Here is a 23,373-nt window from a genome sequence, read left to right on the forward strand (position 1 = left end):
ACTCATCATGGGAGTTTAGAACTGAGATCAACAACCGTGAAGGTTCAACCCAAGCACCTATAAGTTTGCATATAAAATTCAGTAGTTATATGAATGGAAGATGATAAACCATGCCGTTACAATTTGGCATGGACATTCTTGATAAAGTAAATGAAAATAATGCATTTTTAGAAAAAGTATCTTTTCTGATGAAGCAACCTTCCATATTTCTGGTCACATTAACCATCATAATTGTTGGATTTGGGATACTGAAAACCCTCTTGTTGTTTGACAAACACAACATAATAGCCTGAAAATTAACATTTGGTGTGCGTTGACAGCTTATGAAGTGATAAGACCATTGTTCTTCATCAAGCCAATGATTACTAGCTACTAGTAGTTATCTAGACATGTTAAAGAGTATGCAGTACCAAAAATTGAACATCAGCAACCCAATGTTTACTTCCAACAAGATGACACACCACCACACTGGGGTTTACATGCTAGGGACTACCTGCATGAACAATCTCCTCAACATTGGATTGTGACAGAGCAATTCCCTAGCCCCTTCGATCTCCTGACATTACACCATTCTATTTGTTTCTTTAGGGGATTTGTCAAAGACGGAGTATACACAACAAAGGTAGTAACATCAATGAACCGCAAAGAAGAATTGAAGGTATAATTAATAGAATAACTTCAGATACTTTTCCTAATGTGTGGCTGAAATGGAATATCATCATTCGTCATCTTGTTGGAAGTAAATATTGGGCTGGTGATGTTCAATTTAGAACTGCATATTCCTGTAACACGTCTAGATAACTAGTAGCAGCTAGTAATCATTGGCTCAATGAAGAAGTGATGATATTTGCAGTCCACAAAAGATACTCATACTGAACTTGTTTGAATAATTATTGTAAACAAAACTGTCTGAAAAGCTCTGTTCAACAATAAAACATGCATGTAAGTACATTGCTTTTTTTACTTTTTTTATTAACACCTAAAATGGATTGAATAATTTATGATCACCTGTATTATGCACATACCTTTCTACTGCAGTATAATTATTACAAATTAAAACAGAATAATTAATGGTTAATAAACAGGTTACTTTAATTATATTTTATCAATTTCTACCATGAAAATACAAAATGAAAAATGATCTTACATTAAAAAATTTGTTGAACATTAATGGCTTACTACCATTTAACAGTGGACTTTACTATTGGGATATCAATGTATAGATAATATATGTAATAATAATACCCTTACATCCAGATATTTATATTAACTGATAATGAGCTATTAGGATTCAAAAATGCTCTTACAAAAATATTAAAATGATCATATTACATGTGTGGGATAAAAATTGATAAAATATATTAACCTGTTGGCAATAACCTGGAAAGATTATATAACTGGTTAATAGGTATGAAATTATTTACATTCCACCGCTCCATGGCGGAGTAGTAGCGTCTTGGCCTTTCATCTGGGAGTTCTGGGTTTGAATCCCAGTCATGCATGGCATTTTCAAATGCTTCAAAGATTACATTTCTGTAATCCCACATACAAGCTTCTTTGTAAACTTCTGTGGTGAATTAATTCATCAAGCAAAAAAAAAAAAAAAATATAATAAATTAACTGTATAATATAGTAAATTATTTAATTCATAAAAATAATAAAATAAAGCCACAGAACACTAAAATTCACAAATAAACTCAAGGTTTCTATATTTACAAAGTATAATAATAATAACTATTAAAAATTAAAAACATGACTGCTGAAAAAAAAATTTGTACTGGTTAGGTTACTCCATTGTGTTTTTGTATTATACTAGCAAATAACCAGTTTCAATTTTGGAAATTGGAAGATTGGTTGCAAAAAAATAACATTTCTGAATAACCGTGATCTGTTAGATCAAAAGTGTACCTGATACATGCAAAAGTTAACCTTCAACCTAACAAATACCCCGTTTGAATTTTGAAAACTGGACAATTGTTTGCAGAGTTATTATAAGAGCATCCCATTGCACCTTCCAAAACACCACCCCAGAAGCATCCTGTTTGTTATCAGTTGATGGTGATGATTGGTTTATTAGCCTTGCATGTGGTACTCCTGCATCACCTCACCACTCTAGCCTCACACACAGTCAGTCCCCACGGGAAGCCCAATATTATTACACAGAAATTATGTAAATTTATGTTATTTAATTCAATTACTTTTATAATAGTATTCATAAGATTGATTCGAATCATTCAGTTCAAACCCAGCTCACAATTCATTAATTCATTAAAGTTTGTGCTTCAACCATCAAATCTCCACTACTACTTATATTTTTATATATATAAATACATATATATAAAATATATACATGTTTATATAGCCTATGGCACTCCTGGAAACATAACAATTCCAATGCGGGGTCGTTGATCTAAATTGGTTCAATCGTTCAGCTGCTACAGTGGAACAAACATACATACATGCACCCTAAAAACAGTGCAATGTTTTTAGGGCAGTCGTGTAAATAAAAAAAAAAAAAAAAACAATTATAAAAATTCAATAAAAGAGAAGGTTTATTAGTTAATATTTAGCAATAAAATTGTGGTGCAGAGCGGACCAATAGTGGTGCACCAGACGGCTGCACACGGCGTGCTCCACAACTCTCTATCGCTAGAAGCAGTCCGTTGTCAATTAATTTACAGATTATTTCATTGGTAAGCGTAGATTATTTTTATTTATTTATTATTACTTATTAATTATTTTATTAATAAAAGAAAGGGTTTATTAGTTAAATTTTAGCAGTAATAAGATGAAGTAACACCGAAAAATAAGTGCAAGAATAAAGAACATGCTTACATGATCGAACATACTGCCCGTCAAAAAATCAAAGATTTTTTTCTTAAATATTTATAAACAATAAATAAAAAACAGTAATAATAATTATAAAATAAATTAATAAATTTTATTACTGTAATTCATCCATTCAAATACAACTTTTTTCGACACAATTGATACAGAAAACACTATCGATTACCCATTTAGAATCATATATATGATTTTTTTGGTCTTTTAGTTACAATTAAACATACATATATACATATTTATATAGCTTATGACACTTCCTGTAATGTAAGGATTCCAACACAGGGTCATACATCTAAATCGTTTGGCCACTGAGCTGCTACGGTGGAACAAACATACATACACACATCCTAAAAACATAACACTCTTTTTTTAGCAGTCATATAAAAAGGATTCACCTTTTAATAAAAACAAGACTTTTTAAATAATTGATAAACATAAAAAAACACCTTATAAAAAAATTGCTTGCTAAAAAAATAACTTAATACTAGAAGCACTACTTTTTATATAAGAATCTTATAGTTACCAAAAAATACACTCATTTTTACAGAAGCCAGTGCCATAATGTGTAACATGGTGTGTGATATAAAGTGTAAATAAATTTGCCTATCAATTTATTTTTCCAGCAAAAGCAGCTTTTTGTTTTAATTTTACAATGATTCTAAAAATATTGTTTTTCTTTTTTCTTTTAGTGAAAAAAGGCCTTTCAAGCACAAATTTTTTAGAATAATTATAAAAACACAAATAGATGTATAATATAAAAATTTTGGTCTCAACAGGTCAACATGGAATCCAGAGTCCTGGCTCGTAAAGGAGGCTGACTTTTAGAGAGCACTTGGCCTAGTCATACAAATGTCTATCTGTTGCTGATCTGTGTGAGTAAACTGTGACCAGAGTTTCTGGTATGATGAATCATTGTTAGCCCCTGGAAATGGGGAAATAACATCAAAATGTCAATAGCATTAGTCGATTCAGTTTTAAATTCATGAAGCAAGTATGACCTTATTGTTTGGGACAAGGAGAAAGACTATCCTGTTGAATCTGAGTTACCTCATGCCTCAATCAGGCTTGCTGAAATCAGTAACAATATTGTACCTCCAGAGACCAGATTTGGGATCCCATGCTCTGGATTGGTTATTCTCAGGCTGAGTTAGGTTTATGTGCTTGGTCACCCATAAAGGCTGCAGTTATATCTTGCATGGTGAGTGCCTAGAGCTGGTGAACACCAAGGTAGGTCAGCTATATTTGAAATTTATTTCTTGGATTATAATGATTTAACTACTATAATAATAATTATTATTATTAAATCTTGAATCTAAATAGGCTGTTAAATATTGAAGTTATATACCATTAGACAGTATATAACTCATACAATAAGATGCATCTGTGGTTTTGTAATTAGCAATTTCAGCAGTTAAATTTATGCATTTCAAAATTCCATTTTTACAAACAATATAAGTTAAATAACAAAAAATATAATTTTATTAAATTATTTTTTTTGATACAATGAAATGTCATATTTATTCAATTCAGATGAAAATCAAATTTAATTTGAAATAATACCCTAATGACTCACCCTTTCATATGATAGAACAAGCAAAACAATTTTAATCATTGAAAAAAAAAGCTATATTCAAAATTTTCTCATACGTATTTATCAGTATAAAAAATTCCACAATTATAAGGATAAGTGAATTTCCTTTCTTGTTTATTTTTGTAAGGAATGTTTATGTAATTTTGCATTTATTATTGTAAATATTTTTTCTTGTACATTATTTTATTAGTTTTCATAAATAAATTTGTGTTTCAGGTATAAAATGCCTCAGGGTCTGCAGCCAAGGCAATCCCTACCAACATTTTTTAAAAAGTATCACAGTAATCAAACGTTTGGTATAGTTATTTGTATTCTATGTGAAAATGCATAACACAAAAGTGATTTTAATAGAAAAAAAGCAGCATGTGAAGTATAACGAATTGTTTATCTGTGCGTGATCAACATAATATTACAGATAACTTCACTAAATTTTAAAGATCCATGTGGTTATATCTACATTAAAGGACAAAAGTAAAGGATTAAAGGAAATAAATGTTCAATCAGAAAATGAATGTAAACAAGCTAAAGGTCAATGAACAACATTAAAAAAAAATTGATAACTTAAAATCTAAGCATTCAGAGAAAAATAATCCTTTATATGAAACTGAAGCTAATAAATTCAAGTAAATTGGATATTTAAAAAAAATAATCCTGAATTAAATGATAGAAATATTATACTAAAGGATCTTATGCAAAGTTAAAGGAAAATATTTTTCTACTTCCAAAATAAAATCAAAACTCAAGAAAATTTTGTACAGGTAGATTGCAATCTCATATTAGAAAAAATATTTATCCTGAAATAATGAGCAATTAAACAAACATTATTACAAAGTCTACAAGTGAAAATAAGTGAGGAGACCTATAATAAATTAGAACAAAAGGTAAGTCAGGAAACCAGAAAACAGGTATAAACTATTTATAAGAAAGATAATATTATTATAACAAAGTGCAATAAATGTAGAGATATCAATAGCACTACAGATTTTAAATGAATATGAATCTGCAGATACTCATATTGAAATTGAAAAAATGAACAATCATAAAATTAAAATAATTGGATTTGAAGAAGTTGAAGCTTTGGATTTCTCATTCATTTGAAAAGTGATATAATAGAAAGAAACAAGATCAACAAGTTCAACATAGCATTAAAACTGTACATAAATATTAAAATAAAAAAAAATAATTTGGACTTAAGCATCAGTAAATGCTGATGCTTATGCTCTACTTACAGTAGAAAAAAGTGTTTATTGGTACAAATAAATGCATTATCTATGATTTTAATCTAAATCCATGTTTTAACTGCTGTAATTATGAACACAGTGCTAAAAATGTAAAGACAGAATTACTTGCAGGACTTGTGCTGGTAATCAACATGATATGTATCAGTTTCAATAATAAATATTATGGGCACAGGCCAATTGATCACCCACTTGATGATAACTCAGTTGCAAGACCTATAATTGGCTTCAACATAGAAGGCTACAAAAAATTAAACTAGATTGATTATCTATTTAACCTGATCTAATATACTTAATCTATATTCAACAATCTAGAAGATAGTATAAATATTAACAATGAAGAAGGAATGAATTGATTCCAACTAAGTATGCTGTCAATGAAGAAATCTTTGAAAAGTATTTGACTTTAATTTAATAACAAGTGATAATGGTATGTTATTACTGTTTGTTAACATAAGAAGTTTGAAGCAAAATATTGAAAAATTAGAAGCGTTTTTAAATAACTTATCTTAAAAACAAAGAAACTTAATCAAGTGAAAAAAAAAAAAAAAAAAAAAAAAATAGATTTATTGATATCAATGGTTATACTTTATATATGAACAAAAACATATTAAACAAAGTAGATGGGGTTGTGATTTTATTGATTGCAACATTGAACACAAAGTAAGCAATGAAAGTTTAGTTTTGACTGATTTACTTACTGTAAATATACAATTAAAAATAAAAATATATTAGCCATAAGAGCTTTGTACACAAGTCATGATTATAAAAAGAAAATCTTTAAAGATATGTATAACTATTTTATAGGAATTAACATATAAAGAATCATATAATATTAAGTGATTTCAACATTAATAAACAAATATGATTCTGAATTTCTTAACTTTTATGAAATGGGATTTGAACCTTATTTCAATAAAAGTATTTGAATTGGAAGTAATTCTGAAGAATTATGAACACTTTTATTAAAAGCACTTTAATATAAAATTAATAAGTCTCAATTATTAGATCTCTGACCATTATCCTTTATGATTAAATATTAATACTGAAATAATATCAGAATCTTTTAATGACTTTTCCATTTGTACTGATCTCAAAAATTATTATTACGTGAAACTATAGTTAGAATGATGCATTTGTTGCCAATGATGTAAATGAAGTAATGCAATTATTAATTGAATAAGTACAGGAATTAATTGCTGAAACTTGGAAAGTTAAAAAATTATTATAAAGTAGAGGTTTTAAAAAACCTTGGATAACACAATATTTACTAAATATGATTAATAAAAAGGAATGGTTATATAAAAAATATAGAAAAAATAAAAATAATATTTATCTGAAAATTAAATACCATCTAAACTAAACTACTGAACAAGCTATTGAAGGAAGCAAATAATAAATCTGAATGAAATAAAGTTCAGAAACTGAAATATACAGAATAAAGAAAAAAAATGTCATGATGTAAATCAGAAATTATGAAAAAGTAAAAAAAAAAATATATAAATTGATAAATTTAAATGTCCTATACATAATGAGCTCATTGAAACTGATTAAAATTTAGCTGATTATTTCAAGCTGTATCATTGCAAAAAACATTAATGTTAACAACTTTAATAAAAAGCACATGAGTAAAAGTAGAACTACTATTAAGTCTGTGCACCTCAGACCTATAAAAAATGAAGAAATAAAGAAAATAATTAATAAATTGGAAAATATATCAGGTCGATGGTTGGTTGGTGGGGTCGATGGGATACATAATTCTGTGATAAACATTTTAAGCAATAACATTAAATTTATTGATACGTTAACATATTCATACAATTTAAGCTACTATATTGGTATATGCCCAGATCAGCTGAAAATGTCTGAGGTAATAACAATTTTTAAATCTGGTGATAGAATTAATCCTGGAAATGTAGAACTACTTCTTTTGTCTTTAAATTTGCAGATATATGAAAAACTATTACATAATAGTTTAAATTTTTAAATCTATAATATAATATTTATAAATAAATAAATATATAAATAAATTTATAATCATGAGACTTTGCCGATGGTGAGGAGGCTTGAGTGCTCAGTGAAATAGAGTAGCTGGACCGAAGGTGCAACCATATCAGAGAGGTATCTGTTAGAGCCAAACTATGGAATGATTGCTGAAAGAGGGCAGCAGCTCTTTCAGTAGTTGTTAAGAGCATAGGTCAGGAGGACTTAAATTGCCATATCAATAAAAGCAAAGAGTTAGAAATCGACTGCAAAGCATATCCAGGAACACAGATATTGGTAACGATCATAATTTAGTGATAATGAAATGTAGAATGGGGTACAAAAATCTAAAGAAAAGGTGTCAGATGAATCAGTGAAATTTAGAGAAGCTTGAAGAAGAGGAGGTAAAGAAGATTTTTGAGAACATCACAAGAGGTCTGAGTAAAAAAGACAAGGTAGAAAATATAGAAGAATGGGAGAATGTTAAAAAGGAAATTCTTAATTCAGCAGAAGCAAAGTTAGGCAAAACAAAGAGAACTGATAGAAAACCTGGGATATCAGAGGATATATTGCAGCTGTTGGATGAATGTAGAAAGTATAAGAATGCTAGTGATGAAGATGGTTAAAGGAACTATCGGCAATTAAGAAATATTATAAACAGAAAGTGCAAATTAGTGAAAGAAAAGTGTTCAGAAGTGAAAAGAGAAATGATCAATGGTAAAATAGATGGAGCATACAGGAAAGTTAAGGAGAATTTTGTGATTAAGTTAAAATCTAATAATGTGTTAAATAAAGATGGTAAACAGATTTACAATAAGAAAGAAAAGGTTCATAGGTGGGTGTTATATATTGAAGAGTTATATGGAGGAAATAAATTAGAAACTGGTGTAACAGAGGAAGAAGAGGAGGATGAAAAAGGAGATACAATATTGAGATCTGAATTTAATAGAGCATTAGAAACATTTGACTGGCAGAAAGACTCCTGGGATAGACGAGATACGTGCAGAATTACTGCCCAGTGCAGGTGAGAAAGCAATAGATAGATTATACAAATTGGTGTGTAATATTTATGAAAACAGGGAAGTTCAATCAGACGTCAAAAAGAATGTTATTGTCATGATACCAAAGAAAACAGGAACAGATAAATGTGAAGAATACAGAACAATTAGCTTAACTACCCACGCATCAAAAATCTTAACTAGAATTCTGTAGAGAATTGAGAGGAGAATGGAAGAAGTGTTAGGAGAATACCAATTTGGTTTCAGGAAAAGTATAGAGCCAAAGGAAGCAATTTTAGCAAAGTAAATTTTAAAAGTAAAAGGAAGACTAATGAAAAACAAACCAACATACATGGCATTTACAGACTTAGAAAAGGCATTTGATAACACAGACTGGAATAAAATGTTCAGCATTTAAAAAGTTAAGGGTTCAAATATAGAGACGAAAAACAATTCCTAACATTTACGGAAACCAAACTGCATCAGTAATAATCGAAGAGCATTAGAAAGAAGCAATAATAAAAAAGGGAGTCTGACAAGGATGTTCCTATCCCCATTACTTTTTAATCTTTACACAGAACTAGCAGTTAATGATGTAACAGAACAATTTAAATGCGGAGTAAGAGTGCAAGGTGAAAAGATAAAGATGCTACGATTTGCTGATGATATAGTAATTCTAGACAAGAGTAAAAAACATTTAAAAGAAACAATGAATAACTTGGATGAAGTCTTTTGCAAGAACAACTGCAAGAAAATAAACAAAACAAATTAAAGTAATGAATTGTAGTGGAAATAAAGTAGAGGGACCACTGAATATAAAAATAGGATGAGAAAAGACTATGGGGGTAGAAGAATTTTGTTATTTGGGAAGTAGGATTAGTAAAGATGGATGAAGCAGGAGCAATATAAAATGCCGAATAGCACAGGTGAAATGAGCTTTCAGTCAGAAATATAATTTGCTTACATGAAAAATTAATTAAAACATCAGAAAAGCATTTTTGAAAGTATGTGTTTGGAGTGTAGTTTATACAAAATTTAAACTTGAATGATCAGAGTACCTGAAAAGAAAAAATTAGAAGCATTTGAAATGTGGTGCTATAGGAGAATGTTAATAATCAGGTGGGTGGATAAAGTAACAAATGAAGAGGTTTGTGGTAAATTAATGAAGGAAGAAGCATTTGGAAAAATATAATTAAAAGAAGAGACAGACTTATAGGCCACATCTTAAGGCATCCTGGAATAGTCACTTTGATATTGGAGGGACAGGTAGAAGGGAAAAATTGTGTAGGCAGGCAATGTTTGGAATATGTAAAACAAATTGTTAGGGATGTAAGATGTAGGGGTTATACCAAAATGAAACGACTCATCAGGGAATCTTGGACAGCTGCATAAAACCAGTCAAATGACTAAAGACAAATAAAATAAAAATATAGTTTTAGTAAGGATATTGGAACTAAAGATGGAACTGCTGAGTTATCTATCATTTACCAAAATTTTGATAAAAGTAAACCAACCTTTGGCTGCAATATTTTTGGATCTGCCTAAAGCCTTTGATACTGTAAACCATATAATTTTAATTCAAGAGCTTGGAAAAATTGAATCAAGAGGTTTACACACCTCTTCATTTACTTCAAAATTATCAGCTGAATATAAGACAATAAGTTAAAATTAACGACTTAAAAAGGAACAAGATTTGAATACTGGTGTTCCTTAGGGAACCATTCTTGGGCCTTTATTATCTATATTAATGTTATATTTCAGCTACAAAATGCTGATTGTAAAATTTTATCCTATGCTGATAACATAGTTACAATACATCATGGAAATTCTTGGTTTGAAGTTTATAATAAATTGAAAAAACACTTACTGAATTAAAAGTACTGTTAGATTCTAATAAGTTAGCTCTAAGTGTAAGTAAGACTGTCTGTTTAATTTTTGGTAATCATTATGACATACGTCTGTGGATTTTAATATTGTTATCAGCAATGAATTTGTTCTAAGAAAATGTTAACAAAACTATTTAGGTATTATCATTGATCAACATTTCAGATGGGATTGAGAATTTTCAAATAAAATAAAATATACTATTTTTATATTATCTAAACTAAGCATACTTCTTACTGTTCCAAATTTATTTACTATTATGTATGTAATTTATTACAGTATTGTTACCTATGGTATAATTGCAAGAGGGTCAAATAAAATAATTAAAAACTATACATAACAAAATATTAAAAATTCTTAAAAATCAAACAACCGATTAATTTATTTGAAAAATATGTATAGAATCTTTGAGTAATCACTACAATGAAATAGCTGTAAACTGTTAAGTACTCGTAGTTTCTCTAATAAAAGATATAAATCCATTCAATTATTGAGAATAAATAAATTGGCATAAGGAATCATAAATATACTGACTGCTATGTACTATTTTAAAACTGCCTCTTGAAACTAAGTCTGGTTTCAAGAAATTATAGAAAGCTATAAATGAATGAAATAAAATAAAGACTATTTCACATTGAATGCTATGTGACTGTATAGATGATATAACTTTTTGGTTTTAAGTTTTTTTTAATTGTATTTTTTCTTGTATTATTTTTTCTATTTGTTCACCTGACTGCATACAGATGTCTTAGAATCTCTGGAGAGTACTGTTGACACAATCTCTTTGTACTGTGTTACTTTGTTACCAGGTATTAAATAAATAAACAAATACATTCAGATACATATGAGCATGCAAAAACATTTAAAATAATTTCTTAAAATTGTTGTAAGCAGATTCAGGGGTAAGAAATAATTTCTTCTCTTAAAGAAAGTAAAAAGAAACTGTAAAAAAAATATTACCTTTTACATGTTCATTTGGGAAACTAGCAAATGAGAATTCATCAGCAGATGATATTTCCGTATCCATTCCTTCCCTCCTCTCCCGCAGGGGGGAAGGATCACATACGTTTTTTGGCTTCTGTATTGAAGTTTCATTTTTTACAGGAAAATTATTATTGTCTCCTTGACACGATTCACCGGTGGATGATGAATTAACAATACTTGGTGATTGTTTTGGTCGTCTTTTAATTGTTTTTGGTGTCATATTTTCACCACCTTCCTCATCTGTACTTGCGTATTTTTTTCGTGGAGATATATTCCTACGAAAATTAAAACAAAAAGTTTTTTTTATGAAAAAGGAAAAATTAATTTCAATGGTAAATAATTTTTACTAAAGAAATTACTTTCGCAATATCATTACGTAGATTAGTATGTTTGAAATACAGACTGGTGATACAGAGAAAATGAAAATATGTCTTTAATATCAACATTTTAATCTCTAGCAGTTTATTAATTCAATAAGTAGATTACACTGTAGAGATAAATATATCTTTCACCCTTTGTTATATAAAAAAAATTAATTTTTTAGTAAAATTGACACCTTCCACCAAAACGTTTGTAACTGTTCTGTCTTGTTATATGTGATGTGAGGATGTGCATGCATTATCATAGAGCAAACACATCAAGTCCTTCGGAATCTACTTACTCGTACATTTTGGTACTGCCCTTGTTCTCCACCCTAATAAATCTATTGTTTTGTTAAATGAGTGCATTCACAGCAATTTTTGAATTTTTTGATGATCCAGATTTTGCTTCATTAAGCATGGTTATCCTTTCTTTGTAGAATAACCTTCTTCATTTCTGTATATTAACCATGCTCAACAGTCATGGTGTGTGTTGAACACACTTCACTAGTTCTTGATAAATTTCACCCAAATGAATGTTTTTTATATTAAAAAATTTAATAACCGATCACATCTCATAACCAGTATGATCAAAGTTCAATCCAGTTAATGAAATGTCACTGAAAAATAACATCTGATGTACTCAAGAACTTGGAATTAAGTGAAAGCATCACAAATTCGTGACTAGGTTATTAATGCGCTTTTTGAAATTTTCCTTTTTCTAAGCCCACATCATCATTCTGCTAATAAGATGCAACTCATGTTTCTGATAAAAAGATAGAAGCAGCCTTACAATGTGTAACTTTTTGATCTTGTTTTTATGTTATGTCAAGTTTCAATTCCAGGCATTTATAACTTTACAGGAACTGTTCCTGCTTTAAGAACAGCATAAAATAAATCTTCTAATTAATGAGACAAGTAATTTGTTCCTGTAATATTTTAGGAGTACAAATTATATTTTATCAGTACCTCAAGATTTAATTATTTTTAGAGACCTAATTACTAAATCCACCTCTTCTGAATAATTTGGCAAACTATTTCTAACAGAATTTGAGTCTTTGTTGCACATCATTGCTTTATTTTGCATAACTTAATTGCTTCGGTTTGAAAATATTTATTAAAAGAATAGCAAATCTCCTTATTATATATTATTATTATACTGAATTATAATGGATTAATTTTGATCATATCTGAAACATTTTTTAAGCTTGTTTGATTCCCAGCAGTGAAAACTTATATTTCAAGAGAAGTGAGAATCGTAGCAGTTTTTCTATGCACAATTGTCTAACAGGGATGATGATCCTGAGCACAGAGGTTCCCAACATTTTTTGACCGATGACATACTTCAGTGAACATCCATGTTATTGCGACATACTCATTTGTTTTTAATTAAAAATAAATATAAAACCAATAATAGTAATAATATGTAGTATCTAACTGTAAGCATCAGACATTCAATGTATATAGACCAATGTTAACATACGCAAACAGGCACATTTTTCTAAATACAAGCAGCAATTCAAGTGGTGTCACAGAAAGACAAAGGTAACTGCCTGGAACACTGACCTTATCTATATTGGAGATCTGATTAACAAAAATATTTATTGTTCATTTTTTAAAAACCTACCATTAAAATTAATGTGAATCTGTACTCAGAGTGTTCCATAGAATTTGTAAACAAGTGGCCTTACGGTTGACAGGCCAGAGTGCAAATCATCTTCAAGATGAACCAGTCTACTCCTACGTTCAGATTTCAATATTTTCATTCGAGAAGATGTTGATTTGCACTAATATGACACTGAAAATGACAGCATAACTTTTATGGCCCTCTTTACAGTTGCAGGATACCAACATCGCACATAAATCCAAAAGGACTGTATTGAAGTGTCTAGAAATTTTATTTTCATGGTAGAATCAAATGACAAGTTTAACAATTCATTTTTTTTTTCATTGACAGTCAGGCTAATGGTACTTTTTATGTTGATCTAACAAGATAAACCAAAAGGAGAAATTATCTACTCTAACTTTGAAATGGACAAGGTAAGAAAGTATTTTGTTATTGAAGTTTGTAACATATTTAGGTTTCTTCTATTAACTTCTTCAGACATTTTTTCTTATTTTGTATAAGCTGATTTTCAAACCTTTCTCTCAGTCCTGAAAAATTCCTATGCTGAGAAATAAATCTCTCAATGTGGCAAAAATGAACACTTGGTTTATTACCAAGTGGAAAGAGCCACCTAAGCATTGTTGCAAGTGTTCATCATCATTCAAAATTATCGGCAAGAAGAAAAGTTACTCAGCACTGTTGCATATATTGACTTCAGTCTGTGAGATAGAGATTGTATGTCAAAATAAACTTTCCTGTCTTAAAGGTTTCATGGTAAGTATAATTACATTGTACAGAGACTTTTCTGAATGGCATAAAATTTATTTTTAAATTCTACAATTTCATGATACACCCAGTGGGACTGAGTGACATACCAGTGTGTGTCACGACACACTGGATGGGAACCACTGAATTAACGCATCTATCATTTCGCAATTTTATTCTAATGTGACTTCTCTCCTTTATTTCCTTTATTTATTTATGAATGGCATAAAATTTATTTTTAAATTCTACAATTTCATGATACACCCAGTGGGACTGAGTGACATACCAGTGTGTGTCACGACACACTGAATGGGAACCACTGAATTAACGCATCTATCATTTCGCAATTTTATTCTAATGTGACTTCTCTCCTTTATTTCCTTTCCATCAACCAAGAAATTAAATTTTCTTCATTTTACAGTCCGACAAAATGAAAGCATTATTATTTTTTTTCTTAATTTAAATTACAAAAAACTTAAGCAAAATAAATTATCCTTCTATGAACTGAATAATAATAAATTTAAAACTACAATGAAGCTGTGATGCTTTTGAAAAAATGAATAAATTATTTTATTCAAAATTTGTATATTTGTGTCACACTAACTTTATAATCTGAAGGAATTTAGGAGACATTGGAGAAGTCAAATGTGCCTGCGGTGTGCCCCGGCTTTATTGTAATTATAGTATGGTTTTTTGTTTAGTTCAGTTGTCTAAATGAATATGTGCTTTTGAGTTGGGGAGTGTTTTTTTTTATACAAGCATTACTGCTGGGGCTTAATATTTTCAAAGTTTTTATGTATAATTGTTTAAACTTAACCTAAATTGATTATTATTAAGTGTTTACAGTATGTTTCTGTTTGATAATACGAATAAGTACATTTTTATTAATTGGATCAGACCATATTTTGGGTTTTGTTTAATATTAGTGTTTAAGTCTCTTTGGACAGAAAATAATCTCAAAATATCTGACATTAGTTCAGGCAGGAAATTAGGTGTATTGGGTGTAATTCTGTGTATTATTCTAACAAATTTTTAGAACACTTTTATCCCAACTAACTACTGCAACATACTTATCTCAGTGTATTTTTGCCAGTTCTCCACTTTTCTGTAGGCTGTAGTTTTCTCTTTTGAGCTTTGTAAGGTGCTCTGCAGGGTCCTGGAAACTTGTGCAGTAGTGTAATAACAGTGTCCTGAGACATTTTCCTTTTTGAGCATTAAAAGAATCTGTGTGAACAATTCTGTCCTTGTTTGTTGTTAAGGAGGGTTCCAATTGACTTGGGAGTTAATTCCATATCTTGAAGTAATGGATAATTCTTTCAAGTAAAGCTGAAGATTAGACATTCACCACCAACAACCCCCGATGGGTAACCTTGTTGATTTATCTGCGGGGACGGAGCAACCAGTTTGGGCATTTGTCGTGGACACCAAAGGTGGCTGACAACTGACAGTTTCATTGGAGCAGTCTGACTCCATTGAAAAATGACAGGTGCTTAAGCGAAGAGAAATCAAACAGCCAGACAAGGGATCTAAATTCAATGGGCTTGTCAAAAGTATTGTAGATGTAGCCAAAATGAACCACAGTCATGTAGACAAGACTACTAGGAGAAAATTTATGCCGGCCAAGGTGGAACTAGTTAGGCATGTATTAAGCAGCTTAAGAGGCAAGCTGGGGAAATTGATCTTGTCAAGCTGTGTCCGTGTGTGTCTGTTGCAATTCAGACCAATAACAGTGCTGACATGATGAATGTCAAGACTCTTCTAGATGAGGGAGTTCCTAATGTGGAAGAGACCCAGTTGGATAACTGTATAAAAATACGGTAGCGCTGTAAAAATTGGTGTTTTCTATAAACGACAGATACCTTTCTGATATATGATTTGGCCTGTGGTGAGTTTACCTTTCCTGATGAAGCTTCCCAATGAAGGAAAGATTAAGGCAGGGCACCTCTTACGGAGACTAATAATGTGACAATCCTGAAGGGGATGACCTTGATTTGGAGCTCTCTTTGACTTATACAGTGGTGGTCAATCTGATAGAGGGAGGAATGGGCCATTCCAGCTGTCAAGCAAGTGGTGGACAGGGTTATGAAGGTTTCTCAGAACCTTGTCTTCATGTTGCCGGATGAAGGTCGGGTATGACTATTAGGTGTCTCCTAAAGTATATGGATTGAAGGAAAAAGTATTCATGTGAAGTATCTTTCTATAGGAAGGCTAAGGAAAAGACTGGAATGAAGGATACTGACCCTAAGATATCTGGTAGTTCTGTCCAGTTGAGGACATTCCTATGAAAGCGAGTGGCGAGTTACGCAGACCTTCTGAAGCTGATGAACAATAAGATTTCAGAGCAGGAAGTTGGTGAAATCCTCTCCCTTATGAAAGGAAATAATGAGAAAATCCGAATCTGGTTAAGGGGTGAGATCAAGGCAGCGAGTCTCTTAAGACTGTTTTGAAGGAGTAAGTTACCAGGCTGTCCATATTAAGGACATAGTGCAGCTCCGATGAAGGGGTGATTAAGTAGGACTTCGCTAAGGCAGACAGACCAGATGAGACATTAAAGCTGTCATTGGTGAAACCTGCCTTTGGAAATACAAACAATACAACGGTCATTCTTCCAAACAGGGTGGTTAAGTCTTGACTGACATAAGCAGGATACGGATTGGTTAGGTTGACTGTCATGTTCAGCAGAGAGAAAAGGAGGAGTGCTACTTTAAATGTTGGGAACCTGGCCATGTTGTGGCCAAATATCAGGGTCCTGAACACTTCTCTTTGTTTTAAAAATGGGAAAGCGAGCCACAAAAAGCAACAGTATCTTAGTGAACTGATGTGTGCTCCGTGCAGTTTGGAGAGACATAGTTCGGAAGAAAGGTCTGTAAAAGTAGGAAATGAGGATCTTACTAGCCAAATGCAACCATAGTTGCGTATCTATGCACGATTGTTAGGAAGTGGCTACCAGGAAAGATGTGTGCTTTGTCAGGCTCAAAACCATCTCCTTAGTGGAGGCCAGGTCTTAGTTGAGCGACGTGCGGATGCTGCCATCTGTATAGTCAGGGCGAGCATACGATAGTTTTGTTTGAATCGACATGGGGCAGCTGGTACTGTTCAGCTGCTAATGCATGCTCAACGTCTATGCTACTGACATCGGTGTGTTTGTTGAGACCAGGACGTACTGCGGCCTTATGGTTGTGGTCGCGGGAGATTTCAATGGAAAATGTAGAATGTGGGATGTGTAGAATGTGGCATTTCAATGTGAGGTGGTTTGGTGGACAACCTTAAGGGTTTTGTATTGAATAATCTGATGTGCGTGGTGGGGTTGGTTTGTCTTAACGACGACTGTCTTCTTACATTTGAGAGAACAAATGATCATTCGTGGACTGACTTGAGTCTCATCAGTGTTGACCAAGGAGGCAGGATCAGCTTTTGGGAGGTCTCAGATGAGATCTCACTTAGCAATCATCGCATTATCCTGTTCAAGGTTGATTGAGGAGGGATAGTCCATGTCCGGGTCCAGGTGGTGGTATCTACTGATGGTTGCCTAAGATTTAAGGATTTAATCGTGGCTAGACTATATCAAGAGAATGAGATGAGGTCGGACGTTCTGGTGGAGGCGGTTACAGAGACTGTGAGACCGCAAGGGTTTTTACTAGAAGATCAACCGGGATCAAGCGGGTCTACTAGTGTTCAGCTGAACCAGCCAGAGTGAGGTGGACTTGTTGGTCAGCACAACAAGTCGTGCTGACCAAGCACGACTTTGATGAAATCCAGGTTTATAACCTGGATATCATCAAATGCAAAAGGGATTGTTGTAAACAGCTGTGCAAAAATATCGTCGGTGACGTCTGGGACTGGGAATACCAAATCGTGGCTACGAGATTCAGGGGGGGGGGCAGACTGCCGGTCCGTAAAGATGTGTCCTTGCATCGGCACGTCAGTTACATTACGAAGAAATCAAATGAACTCACTGCTAACATATTCGGGAAATAGAAGAGGAAGGTTTTGGTATTTGGCAGGACAGGTGGAATGAGACGGAAGATGGACTGTATATGCACGGTCTCTTTCTACACATAAGGAAGAATCGACTCATGGACCTCCCCGAACCAATTCAGAAACCAACTCAGTTCCTTTTGGAGGATGGTGCATTTCAGGACCAGGCTGACTCAATTTGGCTTGACTGACTTGGGTCAGTGTTCTCAATGCTTATCATGTGCTGAACGTCTGTTCAAAATATGAGTTTAGGTGTGCAGAGGTGGTCATGAAACTTGAGGGTATTGGTTCGAGTCTAGATCTGGAGGCTAACTGGAAAGTTAGAGATGAGTGGCACATTATTGAAAAACTTTTAAGAATTTTGGCGCTCAAAGAGACTGCAAAGGGTGTAAAGTGTAAAATAATAGCCTAGGTGGTAACGAACCCGTTTCGGTGTTTTTTCGCCAGAGTAAGCGCATTTGGCAATTGTGCCCAATTGATGTTTAGTATGTTATGACTTTCAGCCCAAAGAAGATCACAACGATGCTCCTCAAAGGCTGTTTGGCAGAGTCGGCAAGTTCGAGTATCAATGTAGGCCATCAAATAAAGTACACTCAGGTTTCAGAAATACCTCAGGGTGTATCTTGATAAGAAATTTCAGTTCAAGAGGCACTTTTAATATGTCGCAGAAAAGGCTTATAGTGCCTTTTTTTGGGATCTGACGTGTTGTCAATTTGGATTAGGGTCTCAAAGTCCCTAAGCATCCTACACAAGGATGTGTGCAAAGTAATTATGTTGTATTCTGCTTCAGTTGGGCAAATAGGACGAAATTCTGTAGTTATAGAGATATATTATTGAGGGCCCAACGACCATTACTGTTGATGGTAACAGGCAGTTACCATACGGTTTAATATTCTAGCTCTAGAGAAACAGGAGTGGTATGTTGCAAGGAAGTTAGGTGAGTTGACTTTCAAAATGATTCGGGATATCGAGCAACAAGGAAGGCTAGATGGGATGAGACTATTGATGGGCAATAACGCACAATCTCTTCCCAGGCATTCGAAGCTTGAGGGGCACCTCATCGGTTTCCCCTAACAGCTGAGTTTCTTACCAGTCACGAGGCCTTCAGGGGTAGACTGGCTGGGCCTAGTGGATTTGGATCTGTGCCCGCAGTGTAGGATGCACGATGATGCCTTCCTCATGTTGCATGAATGTGCCAAATACTATCTGGAGCATGCCGCAGTAATTATTCAACTGGATACTGTCGGAGAAATGCTTGACATCAGTCAAATTGGAAGGACCAGGCTGAATGGTCAGTGGTTGCAGAATTTCTACACTACTTGGCTAAGTAACAGATTGGAAAGGGAATCTAGGGTGCTGCTTGGTCTTGTGCCTGTGTACTTTGTTTTATTATGAATTTTTGTTAGTGTTATTTTTGTTTTGTTAGTGTTATATCATTTCTGTTGTTTTGTTATTAGTTGTATTTTCATGTTTTTCTTTTAATAATTTTTTGTGTTTGTGTCACACGTTAACTCACTTTACCTTTCAGGTAGGTAAGATGATTCAGTTCCTTCAACGACTATAGTTTTCAGTCTTTCTTGAGACTATAGATTTTTTTTAATTTTTAGTAATAGTTACACTGATGAGAATGTTGCTTGTGGCATTCGCATCAGTGGTATCCTGAGCCAAGGCAACTGAGAGATGTCGTATGCTGGGGATTAAAAGAGACCTCCAGTAAAGCCCATCAGGGTTTGTACGGGGGGGTGGGGTGGTTGAAGGATGTCTTCCACTAGGGGACCAGGATGTTAAATTCACTCACTGCTTTCTAGTTTGTTGGGGGAGTTATGTTGGGAGCCTTGTCAGAAAGATTTGTATAATTTAAAAAAAACATAAAACATGCCTAAAAATTTCATTATTACAATTTTAGATATGTACAGCCTCAATATTGTTATTATTTCTTTTACAGGACATTAGATACTTAAGTAAGCTTAAGATAATCTTTTAAATAATGATATATATAATTTTAACACTTTGTTATTATTTCACTGTATTGCATTAATTCTGGTTTGTTGGTATATTCATGTTCTGTTAGGAATTGAAATATAAATATATATATATATATATATATATATATATATATATATTTGTATTAAAAATATAAGTTAATTATTTTTAACTATTGATTTTGACAGGATACATTCCAAAACTGTTTGTGTACATTACATAAACAATTGTGCAGTCTAAACAAGTGAATAAGTGGCTACTTGTGAAAGCAGTGCACATCTAGTGAAACAGTTGTACAAACATATAAAAATATACATAAAATCCATTGATGGAAGCTTCTTATGAATAGACTTTTAAAAATTAATAAGTAAATATTTTTAGTCAAGTTTTATATATCATAGACAAAAACTAAACTTTGATTCAATTTTTGGAATGGGGTCTGGCTTTCATTAACCTATCATTCCATCCTATCTTTTTTTTTATCATTTGTGAAAACTTGTTTATTTAACTGCAAATAAAGGAATCCATGTGGACTTTCAGAAAAGGGCTATTCACTTAGGTTCCTATACTACACACAACGAAATATAAATTCTGGCCTAGATTCATGTAGTTTACTAGAACAAAATTTATATTATAAATATATGGCTTGTTATAAAATTTTTCCATATATAATGCATGTACAAAAGTTATTTGGAGTCTTCGAATATGGGGATAAAGGAAAAATAATTCAATATTTAAATTTTTTTTAATATACCATCTTTAAGAAAATGTATTGTGTAAAATAAAAAATTGTTCATCTCAGGAAATAATACTGCATATTTTTTATAAATGTCATAGTAGTTTCAACTTTATAGGACAAGAGTTGGACTTTCAGGAATTAATGGCCATTTAAAGAATCTTTACATTTGTTCCTGTGATAGTGAAACAGAGCAAACAATTCATTCTTAAATTATTCAATTACTAAAGAAAAACAAAATTTTGGTGTACACAAATTTATTTGGCACATACTGAGTACACAAATTAGTATACGAGTACTACATAATTAGTAAATATAATAAATAAATTAAAATTATTACATAGTATACAAATTAGAACACAAATTTTTCACACTGGCTCTAAAATGAAATAGGCTAAAATAGTTGTAAATTTAAATTTGTTCTCTCTCACCTATCCACAATTCCAAATTTAAAACGACTGGGTCATTTAACTTTCTGTGAAACTGAGATCACTACAGTATGTATATATAAAACAATATCTTACATAAATACAAATAGTACAATAATATATGACAAAACTGATAGAATATTTCTAGCAGAAACAACAGAGTGAAAACTGGTACTCTCATAAAAGTTGGTTAGCCAACTTTTTTTTTTATAAAATCTTAGGTAAATTTTACATAACTCATATAAAAGTAATGTGTATCATATAGTTTTTCAATTAAGTTAAACTGTGTAATAGAACGTTAGCATTTTTGCCATTCATCTGGAAGGGTCTGGATACTAATCCAATCAGGATTGAATTTTTCATACACTACAAAATTCACCTCTTTTCATTAAAAATAAGGAGTAGGACAGATCTAGTTTCACCTGTTGATACTGAATAATTAGCATAAAACTGAAAAAAGCCAAATATATACTCAAGAAGACTGTAAGCTATCTAAGGCAGCACAGTCAGTCTGCTGCTGTTAGAATTATAATTTATTTTTAGACATGAAATTTTACATAAATAATTTTTAAAAAGGTACAGTTACACCTATTATTGCAACTCTACTGCAAAAATTATGCAATTTTTATTATTAAAGTATTATTAGTATCATTATTTAAAGTGACAAATGAAGAGTTGTTGCGGCAAATTGATGAAGAAAGAAGCTTTTGGAAAAATATAGTTAAAAGAAGAAACAGACTTATAGGCCACATATTAAGGCATCCTGGAACAGTCGCTTTAATATTGGAGGGACAGATAAATGGGAAAAATTGTGCAGGCAGGCAACATTTGGAATAAGTAAAACAAATTGTTAGGGATGTAAGATGTAGGAGGCATACTGAAATTAAATGACTGGCACTAGATGGAGAATCTTGGAAAACTGGATTAAACCAGTCAAATGAATGAAGACAAAAAAAAATCTTTATTATGACTTATTTCTTTTATTTAACTGTTCTTAATACCATTAGGTTATTAATTTCATGTTCTGAAGGGTAGACGATGAAAAAGTAACTCGGCCAGAATGTGTAATATTGAATAAAACATTAATATCATGTTTGTGCACAGGACATCGGCATGGAAAATTGTAACAAAGGGAAAGGATGTACATTCCTACAAAAGAACTCCCCTCCTGTGAGTCAGGTGATCATCCCTCCCACCACACCCATACATGCTCCGATCGTCAGTTGCCTATTGAGATCGAGAAAGTTTAGGTCTGTTGTGTTGTGCATGCATTAGTAATGTGTTCAATACCAGAGTGAGTGAATATTATAGAGTCGTACATAAGAACTGGTTCTTTGCAGGAAACCCAGAGTTATCCCATAAAGAATTTCTCAATTGTGCCATCCCAGCTAAATGCAGTATTCAGCAATTGGTGAATTTCTATAAATGCACCAAATAACAGCACGCTATCTACCCACACTCCTGAACAGATTTCCAAAGTGATGCTTCAATAGAAAATTATCGCAAAAGGTCGTGATGAGTAGAACAGCCAACAGACAATTCCTGAAGAGTTTGAAATTGAAACTACACTGCATCACAGTTGTGCAACAGTTGAAGGAAATGGACAAGGGAAAACATGTGACTTTTTGTCACTAGTTGTTGAATAAGATTACAGATGATCGATTGGACTCATATAGGTCCAGGTCTGTTTAGGCAAGACATGGTTTCATTTATCAGAAAATCTGAAACTAATACATCCTCACATGACCAGAGGAATCCATCTGTCAGCACATATGACCTGTAGAACTGAAACAACAGACACATATGATAAAGCTCTCTAGGTTTGCCAACCATGATTTAGTTAATTTTCTATTTTGGGTAACCTAGTAACAAAGAGATTTCAGATTTATAATACTGAATACCTTGCTTACCTTCAGTTATTCTACCATTTACTTAAAGTTTCCCCATCTATGAGGATGAAAGAAAAAACAACATCAGGTAATTTTTCTACGAATGC

The 23,373-nt window shown here is 32.1% G+C and overlaps 1 protein-coding gene across 3 annotated transcripts in view; it reads right to left on the reverse strand.

Moving 5' to 3' along the window:
• LOC142331035 (uncharacterized) overlaps positions 1-23,373 on the reverse strand; it is a 160,701-nt gene that overhangs the window by 43,619 nt on the left and 93,709 nt on the right. For all 3 annotated transcript variants that reach the window (XM_075376638.1, XM_075376637.1, XM_075376636.1), the window contains exon 16: positions 11,499-11,797. In XM_075376638.1, the coding sequence (XP_075232753.1) occupies positions 11,499-11,797 (299 nt within the window). The remainder of the gene's footprint in view (positions 1-11,498; positions 11,798-23,373) is intronic.

The sequence above is a fragment of the Lycorma delicatula genome, chromosome 10 (genome assembly GCF_047948215.1).
Source record: "Lycorma delicatula isolate Av1 chromosome 10, ASM4794821v1, whole genome shotgun sequence".
Classification (NCBI taxonomy): Eukaryota; Metazoa; Arthropoda; class Insecta; order Hemiptera; family Fulgoridae; genus Lycorma; species Lycorma delicatula.